This window comes from Elaeis guineensis, chromosome 2 (genome assembly GCF_000442705.2).
Source record: "Elaeis guineensis isolate ETL-2024a chromosome 2, EG11, whole genome shotgun sequence".
Lineage (NCBI taxonomy): Eukaryota > Viridiplantae > Streptophyta > Magnoliopsida > Arecales > Arecaceae > Elaeis > Elaeis guineensis.
The window spans coordinates 108,492,206-108,502,696 of record NC_025994.2 but is presented as its reverse complement, the minus strand read 5'-3'; the positions used below and the strand labels follow the sequence as shown (position 1 = coordinate 108,502,696).

The window sequence follows — 10,491 nt, the reverse complement described above, 5'->3', positions numbered from 1 at the left end:
TCGGGGATGATCGGCGTCTCGGCCATAAGCGGCGCTGGGTCGGCCGCCGAAGGATGGGCTTCAGTCGGCAAAAGAACTTCGGTCGGCACCTGCTCCGGGACGGCCTCCTCCACCATGATGACGCCTCCCGACGGCTGGTCGGCCATCTCCTCCGTTCCTTCTCCTTCGACTCCTTCCTCCTCGGCTAGCGGCGGGACGACGCGGCTGACGTCCAGCTCTGGGTACAAGGCTTGGACGGCGTCCCGACCGTCCTCGAACCCGACCCGGTATGAGGCGAAGCCCGATTCGAGCATCTCCTCCCGGTATTGGTCGGAGGACCGGAAGTCCTCCACCGCCCGATCGGCCGACTCCCTCGCCGACCTTGCCTCGTCCTCAGCACGGGCGAGCTCCTGCCTCGCCGACTCCGCCTCGGCCTTAGCCATTTCGGCGTCGACCTGGGCGATGGATAGCTCCTCTTCGGCTTCAGCGAGCTTCTCCAGGCTGACCCGAAGTTGCTCGCGTTTCCCTTGGAGTTCGGCTGTGGCATCATCCCGTTCACGCCGAAGGCGACGCACGGCCCGACCTTTGTGCTTGGCCTCCTTCTTGGCCGACCGGAGTTCGGACCCAAGCCGGGAGACCTCGTCGACTAACTTGGCCTCCCGGTCGGCCGATAGCTGAAGTTGGTCGGCCAACATTGCCCTCTCAGCCTCGGCCGCTGCCGACTTCTCCTTGAAGGCCGCCCGAACGTTGCCGAACCTTCGGTACCCGGCCTCCAGTTCGGACATTGTGAAGATCAGCTGCCGATCAAAAAGCCTCGTCAGAATCGCATGACCAGGAAAACTTCTAAGTTAAAAGAAAGGTGATGCGAAGCTTACCTCGACCATCGTCGGGTAGAACCGCGACAGCATCTCGGTCACCTGCCGAGACCGCAGCGACTCTACGTCGGCTGGGAGGAGGATCTCTTAGCACAACCTCCTCGCAAGGTTGTGGTCGGCCAACGCCGACGCGCCCTCGGGGTAGTATGCGCTGGGAGGCATTGAGCGGCTCCCCGACCTATCTTCCTCCGCGGGCTCCATCGGGGCTTTCCCCCGATCAGCTGCCCCGACCGACGGGACTAGCAGCGACGGCACGCTGGAATTCGACCCGGCGCCCCCCGTTGCGCCAACGGACGCCGTCGGACGATGTTTGGTTTCCCGAACATCATCCGGCTCCACCCGCACCGGCGAAACCGCCGATATTCCTTCGACCGCCTCCTCAGTCGGCCTCTCCTCAGCTTAGACCGTCGGAGCCGCGAGGGCTATGACCGGCTCCGACTGGTCGGTCGCCGACGCCTCGACGGTTGGCGGAGCTGGGGTTGGTTTCTTTGAAGGGCGCGAAGGGCCGGCCCCCGACGCTGGCCTCTTCCTCGTGGCGAACTGCCGAATCTCGGCATCCGTCGGCCTCATCCTCGGTGGTGTCCCTGCAATACCGACAAGAACGTTAGAGGCTAGACCAAAAGCTGACCAAAAGCTAAATAAAAAGAAAAGCCGGAGGATCGGGCAATACCTATTCGGGGGACCAGACTCAGGCCGGCGTCATAGAGAGCTTGTTCGGTAACAAGCTCCCTCTGCTTCGGTACCGACATATCCTTCAGTCGGTGGAAGTCCTCCCGGTCGTCTGCATCCACCCGACTGTTGTCGTTGGCCTCGGTTCGGGGTATACCCCAACGAGAAGGAAAGCCCCAAGAAGAAGAGGAGGAAACAAAGAAAAACTGGTTCTTCCATCCATGAATGGACGATGGAAGACCAGTTATGAAAGCAAGACCCTTCCGGGGGTTGAAGAGCCACCACCCTCGGGCTTTAGGGTGGGGTTGGAGCATAAAAAATGCCCGGAAGAGTGAGACGCGGGGGTTGGTCGGCAAGAGCTGACACAACAGCGCAAAAGAAATGATTAAACGAACAGAGTTCGGCGCCAGTTGCGCCGGACAGAGTCCGTAGTAATCAAGTAGATTCCGGACGAACTCCGGAATCGAAAGTCGAAGACCCGCGCGAAGGTCTTCAACGTACAGTGCCAGATCGCCAGGCGGAGGGTTGTTGACCCGACCGCCGACCCCTGGAGCGGAGAGCCGAAACTGCTCCGGGATGCGATAGTGCTTCCGAAGCCGATCAACGTTCGGCCCCGAAAGCGAGGAGGCCTCATCTTTCGGAGCCGATCGGGAGTCGTCGGTCGGGTTCCCCGACCGAGCTCCCTGAGTCGGTTTCCTGGTCATTATGCCGGAACCAAAAAAAAAGAAAGAGAAGAAAAGGAAGAAGAAGGAGAAGAGGGGACCACGAACCAGATGGACCCTCCGCAAGCGAAGAAGAGCTCTGCCCGCGACGACTGAGAAATCGCCCGGACAGAGTTTCCCCAGCGAAATGGCAAGCGTGGGTCAGGGGTCCGGGAGGTCCTATATATATAGGGCCGACCGACGGCCGAGATCCTTCCGCGCCGACCAAAGACCTGCAGATGCGCGACGCGTGGCGCCTGCCGGTTGGCGGAGGATTCGGTGCGCCCCGCCCCGGGACGGCTGCACCGCCCACATTAAATGCCGGAGGGGGCGCCGGCCAACCACCGCGACACGCGGCACGCGGGGAGCGGCTCCGCATTCACGCTCCCGCGCCGATTCGCGTTCCCGATGGGACGCCCGACAGCGGCCCGCTCTCCCGCGATCGACGCTGAATATTCGGTCGCCTGACGCCATATCGTCCGGCGCCCGATCTTCTGACACCGACGCAACATCTGACGACTACGGGATGTGGCGTCTGACACCTGACGCCGACGTGACCTCTGACATCGACTAGACGTTCGGATCGCTGGACATTCATGAGGCGTCTGACATCGGATCATCCGACGGTACGGTCGGATCTACACGTGCGACAAATCCACTCCCAGTCGCCCGGGATTGCTGCCCGAATGGAAGCATCGGCCAGCTCACCACCCGACTTAGGAGTGAAGGGGGGCAACTGTTGGGGGATACCCACCGACCGACCGACCGACTGACGGCCCGACCGACCGACTGACGGCCCGACCGACCGACTGACGGCCCGACCGCCTCCGACTGGCCGATAGACCGACCGATAGTCGGTCGGGGCGACCGACTGACGGATGCCATCAGCGGTTAACTGCCGGCCATTCAACGGCCCATCGCCGGCCGGGAGTATGTCGGGCGTATCCATCCCGACCGACTGAACCCAGTGGACTGATGGCCGACTCACATGATGCTCGCCGACCAATGGAGGGGCCCGACACCACTCAGCTGGCTACCGACTTTGGGTCGGTCGGCTCCTCCAACCACCGTACAGCCGCCAGACGTTGTCAGCTCTGACACGGACATGCGGCACAGTTACCTAGGGGCATTGTCCCGTCGAGAGCCAAGTCAACCCTGGTGATTGGACGGCCATACGGCGACATGACGTTTTCACGGCGACTCTGACAGTCCACAGTGAGTTGACAGTTCCTCACTTGTCCGCGCCATTAATGACGGTGCCATACCTAGCTCCACTATATATACCGGGGAAGGCGACAGTGCATGGGATCGATCCGCTCCGTCTCTCTCTCATACGCAGGCTCGCCCTTCTTTCTCTCTCTCTCTCGATTGAGCTCTCTGTCTACATTTCACTGTTGCCCAGTCATCTCTCTGACTTGACCGTCGGAGGGTCCCCGCCGGAGCCGCCTCCGGTCAGTGCGGACTTCCTTTTGCAGGTGCACGCTCCCCGGTGATCGGACGATGAGGCGGTTGGCCGCAACAAGGATCTTAGTCTAAAGCCAGAACTGAATGGTCACCTAATAAAGTCAGACAATCATGAAATAACTAGTTTGCCTCATTTGAACTGATGGAAGAACGAGGAAAATATTTGGTGGACGAAGACTGAAACAGAGAGGAAAAGCACGAAGAAGAAGAAAGGTGAAGGAAAAGAGAGAGTATAATTATGGAACAAAAGAAAAGAAGTGTGAAAATAACAGAGCAAAAGCAAAAAAGAATAATCAGAGAAACTGTGGTGTGGCATTTAATATTCTGTTTTCTTGCTGATTCCTCATCACCATCATACACTGGAAGAGGCATGCTGCTCTGTTTCAGACTGCAGGAGTCCTTCGTTTGCACAAGCGTCTTTCCTGCTACATCCAGGAGGAAGCGACACTGCACGGCGTACCTTCATTGCAGCACTTCAAACCATACCATGGGAGTTGCGCTTATTTTCACAGGTCCCACCAGACATGGAGGTCACATGCTCTGGTGTTTGATCTTCCTGTTTGACATAATTAGGCATGCCTGAACTAGTGTAGTCCTTAAAATTGAAAAAGATATACATACATATTAAAAAGAACCAGTCTCGGCAATGTCAAAAATTGTAGGAGAAACATTTTACACTGGCTAGCAGTCTGAAAAGTTTGGCCCAGGTTTCAGAGCAAAGCAAGAATTTTCTGTCAATTCTTATTATTAGTATATTAGTGCATCAGACTGATTACTTTGGTCGGCTTGTCAAGGCTTTTATTGTAAATAACGTAGAAGTTTTAGTTTGATAGTCAAAAGCAATCCAAGTAGTTACCATGTTTGGCTGCATTCTGATGACTGAGTTTTTGCAGTATTCATTTCAAATGGCTTTTGAGGTACATTGGACTGTCATTCTTTCACCTCTCTTTTGCTTCTAATGACAACCTTTCTTTTCTCCTATAACACATCGGTGCTTAATCTTTTCCTAGATGCCTTTGCTTCTATATATTAAGATACTGATATAACCTATAAATTGCATCCGTACTTCTTCCATCACTGGACCATATCTCCATTAAACTGTCTTTTCTTACTTTAGACACAGTGTGTTCTTCTGGCTGTTTGCGATTAGGTACTCCATTACCTGTCATTACTTCAGATATCCCTTTGTGCGAGCAAACAAAACCACCGAAGCGATCTCTCCACACGTCAGTATTCAGCTAGTGTCCAAAAGAAGGCATGGGAGGCCTCTTTCTAATACCCTTCAGGGATGCGACTTTGGACATCGAAAGAATATCTTTCACAAATTAGATCATGGCACGGCATCTTGGGAATTCAAACGAATTCCTTATGTCTTTCATTTTTCTTTTGAGAAGGTAATTCCTTATGTCCTTCTTTATCCTCTGAATCCTGGCTTCTCACAAATTAAGATCACATTTATATCAACCAAAGCAAAGCAGCTAAGATGCTCTTCAACTAATACCAACACAGTACAGTTGAATGAATGATGAGCATGAGTGCTACCTACTGGTGTACCCTTCCATGGCTGAGTTGGCACATGGCATCACAATAATTAGAGATAGAAATAGTATTTCACGTGCATTCTATACTTACTCTGCCGTCCACTTTGGCCCTTTTTTCATTGGCTTGCTTCTCACTCCATGTTCTCTGCTGAAATTGTTAGGATTATGATGACCTTTCCAGCATTAGGGGCTGTTCCCTTTTTAACGTTCGTTATGATCACTTGCTAGCGTGGGTGGGTAGGCATGCCTTCAGAGTGTTCCCACAAAGCCATGAGGAGTATCTGATGTTGGACCAACTGTCAAGGACAATGAACGCAACCATATGTGGAATAGGTCCTACTGTCCTTTTTCTTAGTTCATGACAACTAATATTGTACAATATCAGTCTTTTTTGCATCAAAGCAGATAAGTACTCTTGTTGGAACTTTGCAGCTTAGGACCTTAGATCCTAGAATAGATGAAGTTCAGCAATCCAAGCTCCTGAATAAATTACTGAATGCAAGACACATATAACCTGCCCATGGTTCGTTCAAGGTCGGATAGTGAGAGAATCTTCAGATTATCCACATGTCAGAGGGTCTTTAGGAATAATCCCACATGCTTTAACTTTCAACTGAGCATGTTTGGATAAAGCTCTTGCACAGGGATAAAGGGCATGCGAGGAGAGTAATCTAGAGGGTATTTTGACATGTTTGAAATGAGAAAAGGTCAATGTTCTACTACTTTAACCAAGAAGGAATGCCATAATTGTTTTTGCTGTTGACACTCAGCTTGCACATAGTATTGGTTCGAACATCATCATTGTTACTGAAAGAAGAGTTAGTATCTAACGACATTTGCCCTCTGTTTGGATCTATGACTAGATTTTATTCGCTGGCTGGAATCCAAGATGCTAAAAGAAAGGTAAGGAAAGCAAAAGAGCAGAGAAAAGTAATGCTTAGTTCAAAGCCAAAGTGCTAAAGTTGAGTTAAAGATATTTAAAGATGATGAAAAATGGGGCTAAAGTAGAAAAGCCTGCGATATTGTCAGCAAAGAGTTTCAATTTATATGTCAAAAGAACCTATAAGATGCTATCCCCATGAGGTTTTTGCGAAAATCAATGATGCGGCTGCACTACTTTTGCTTGGAAGTCCGTAGTGATGGTGGTGGCTTTCATTGCATTAGATCGGAAGGTGATTGGATGACATGACCGTTCACAATTTGCTGCATTCTTCTTGGTTTCTTTTTATTTTTCTGAATCTTATGGAGAGTGATAATTGGTTTGAAATGAAAGACTAAATACATTATCCATGGAGCCATTCTAGTGCTTTCCAACTTGGAGAAACGTTCTTGCAGTCATTCCCCCCACTAGTTGTTGCCTTCTGAAAACTAATGTGAATCTAGAATCCTTACTGTAGACTTGGATATGAACGACAGTTGGCACAAGAAAAAGTATGTGTAGACTGAGACACAGTGGGAGCCTGGTAATATGCACCTGGTTTATCTGAAAGGCGTGTCACTATCTTCAACAGTTTCTGGACATCATGAATCCACGTTTGAGTAATTTATCATACTTTATCATTGCAAACAGATAGAGAATTTTTGGAGGGGCTCTGTAGCACCGTAGAATCCTTTCCCAAAGCAATAACATTCTACCAATCATTGAGCCACGCTTCAGTCTTAGCTGACAACAGTTAGTCACTGATCCCGTGATGTTATCCATGAGAAAATAGTAAAGTGACATCAAATAGATTGATGGTAACATAACTTTCTGACATGATTTTCTCTTAACTATGTATGCCAATAAATATGTGTGCTCGACTGGTAGGTCAAAGTTCTTCAGTTGGATGGCTAAGAAGAAAATGATTAGTGATGCCTAAGAGGATAAACAAAGTTCTCTGAATCAGACATCACTAAGGGCTCTGTTCTGATAAACATCCGCAAATTCTGATCAGTTGGTCTGTGGAATATCTCTTCCTAAGTAATACCTTGTTGTTTCATTGTTGTTTGCTAACTTCACCTAGTTTCAGATCATTTTCGTCCATTACATCATTTAATAATTCAAATCAGAATACTATTTATTATTCCTAGTGCATTTCGTTGTGTTAGTTTGTTCATGCATTGATTTATAGTAAATGAAATCTTTCATATAACAGTACCCATACAAAGCTAAAACTGCATTGAACAGTTGGCAAGAATTTATATCAACAGATTGTAAAGATTAGTAAAGAGTTGCCATCTACCAGAATCATAATGCTGAATCATTTCAGTTTGTACGAATTTGCAATGCCAAATGATGACCAAAAAGGTAACTACAATAAAAAAAAAAAGGCATAAACTAGAAGTTATTGCACTTAGGCGACATAACTTGATACCTGACCAATGTTCTAGATTCCTAAGTACTTATGACTAGCATCACGAATTTAAAACTGTATTATATAAGATCATACATGCAGTAGTGATCATGTAAAACTGATTAGACTTTGGATTTGCTCTCTTTCGGAACTTCTCATTATGCTTCTAAGTTCAATGATCTCGACACTATCGCATTTCTTTTGTCTTCTAACCTATGCTCACTTCTTGAATCATGTTAAATTATCATTTGAGAAATACTGTTTACTTCCATTTGCGACATTGTACAGTAACAAACACCGAGAACTCCTTTATAGCGTAACAAACACACAGGATTGATTAGCAATTCCCAGAAGATAAGAACAGCTCGACGAATATTGTCATCTCACTAAATAAATCGCCTTCAGAATACAGACAAGTGTTAGGTAGGATGTGCCAATAAAATATTATTTAGACTTAAGCTAGCCATTACAGAATTATTTCACAGAATCCAAATACCGTAGGTATCATAAATAGATTAAGGTCTTGGAAGACTCCTGTCACTCTGGGATTAAAGTTAATGAAAAAACGAAAACAATGCTGAGACTTGTTTTCATAAAAACGCCCTGTTTCGGGCGGGATTCGCGTTCAAAATCAACGGCCACAAACAATACTACCCAAACTTGACTCGAAATGCAGAGGATCAAAAGTCCCCATTATTCCCATATCTTTTGTTCTTTCCTTTCCTAATTGGGACCCACTTAGTCCATCATCAATCAGCTACCGTCCATGTCATGTCGCCCTGGAAGATCCAATGGCACACCTCGATCTTCCCCGGCCCATATCCGAGTGCCACGAACGCCCCATGTCCAGCACTCCAATCCGACGTGTCCAGGTGACAGATGGCAACACCGTGATTGATCTTCTTCTTTGTTTGGACGGAGAGGATCTCCGCCTGGTATACCCGCACCTTGGGCACCGAGTGACAGTAGTACACCAGATACGGGAAGAGGCTCTGGTGGCACGACACGGACTTAGTAATCTTACCGCCATTCACCCCAGTTACGTCTCCAAGGAGAATGTTCCCTTTGGACCCACTGGTGCTCTCGGTGCTCCGCACGATCACGTTGTTTCCGAGTACGCTCACCGCGAAGTCGATCACGTCCTCAGCCGACGTCGCGCACCGCTTCGTCTCGCCGCGGCTCGGTGGCCGCTCGCACTCCGCCACCGTGTCCGCCACCGCCTTCCCCAGGGCCGTGTCCGCCGGGATGTTGAACACTCGCTGGACCTCGGCGGCGGAGAACGGGATCCTCCCGGATATCGAACGCGGGAGGAACGACCTCGCCGGCATCTTGTCCCTGATGTCGGGCATCGGCATCACCGTCCCCTTCTTGAGTTGGCTTTCACGGAAGAACTTCCCCGGCTCCACCACCCATCGGCTCGTCGGTCTCCTACGCGCCGGCAACGTTGCGGAGGCGGCAGCGGAGGACGGGAGCGAGGACGAGTTCCGGTAGCTCTTGAAGCCGATGCCGGTCTTGGCGTAGCCCTTGAAGGTGGTGTTATCACCGGAGTAGGACGCGAACGTGATCTTGTGGTTGGTGGATCCCTCCCCGTAGCCCTTGAAGGAGTCGCTGCCTTGGTTGAAGGAATTCCCGTAGTTCTTGAAATCGGCGGAGCCAGCGTTCTCCCCTTTGGCGTAGGAGGTGAAGGTGTCGTCGCCGACGTTGGCTTGATCGCGGTAGTTAGAGAATTCCTCCGATCCGGCGTTGCCACCGGAGCCGTACGACCGGAAATTGTTCTCCGGCACGTTACCATTTTCGCCGTAGTTGGTGAAGGTATCGTTGGCGCCATTGCCGTCCTCGCCGTAGTTGTTGAAATCGGAGTTTATGACATTGGAGTTGTTGCCGTAGCTGGTGAAGGAAAGAGGGATGCCGTTGCCGTGCTTGCCGTAGCCGGCGAAGGACTGATCGCCGGAGTTGGTGTCGTCGGAGTACCTGGAAAACTTCTGAACACGGCCGTCGGCGTCGGCGTCGTAATTGGTGAACTTGAGGTTAGGGACATTGCCTTCGTGGGCGTAGGAGGAGAAATCGCCAGCCCCGCCAGTGGCGGCGGAGGCGTAGCTGGTGAAATTGGCGGTGACGACGTTGCCGTCGGGCTGGTAGACGGCGAAGGAGTCGTCGTGGCCGGCGGAGTCGCGGCTGTAGCGGCGGAAGGTGTCGACGGGGAGGTTCTCAGAGGCGGAATAGTTCTTGAAGGAGTCTGCGCCGCCAGCGCGGTCGGTGCCGTAGTTGGAGAAGTTGGAGTCAGCGTAGGTGGCGAAGGCGGAGTCGGAGGGATGGGAGGCGGTGGAGGTGGAGAGGGAGGGGGAGCAGAGGAGGCGGGCGGCGGCGCAGAGGGCGGGAGGCGGGGGAGAGGGCCGCGCCGCCGCCGGAGGCGGCGAGGGAGGAGAAGGAGGCGGTGTCGAGGGCGGATAGGGGGGAGAGCTTGGAGACGAGGAAGTCCGGGTGGGGGCGGCCGTTGGGGACCTTGCGGTTCCAGTACCGGATGAGGGCGGCCTTGGCGGTGAACGGATTCGGGGCGGCGGTTTTGGGGGACGAGGAGTTGCCCGCCTCCACCACGTGGGAAAATAGATGGAGGGAGAGGAGGAGGAAGAGGAGGAAGAAGGGAGGAGGAGTGGCCATGGGACAGTGGAGGGAGGGAGGGTTTGCGTTTGGTGAGTGGTATCGGTGGTGTTGGGAAAGGAGTGGAGAATGGGGGGGAATAAATAGATGTGGGGAATGGAGATTTTTTTTTTCTTGGTCTGTTTTATTTTAGTTAATATAGGATTGAATGTAATATTAATATTTGTTATTTCCGATTGTGATGTTTGGTTATCATTAGGAGTGAATTTGTCTGCAATGCGATTCTGCTAATTTAGTATTAGCGAGTCAATGTCACGAACGGAGTGATTAT

General features: G+C 50.9%; 1 protein-coding gene across 1 annotated transcript; it reads right to left on the bottom strand.

The window, feature by feature from the left end:
• Positions 1-8,146: 8,146 nt before the first annotated feature.
• On the bottom strand, positions 8,147-10,283 carry LOC105047113 (BURP domain-containing protein 12). The gene is given in 2 exon segments (XM_010925923.4): positions 8,147-9,964; positions 9,966-10,283. Coding segments are annotated over 2 exon segments (1,908 nt in total). The 5' UTR covers positions 10,221-10,283; the 3' UTR covers positions 8,147-8,311.
• Between the last annotated feature and the right edge of the window lie 208 nt (positions 10,284-10,491).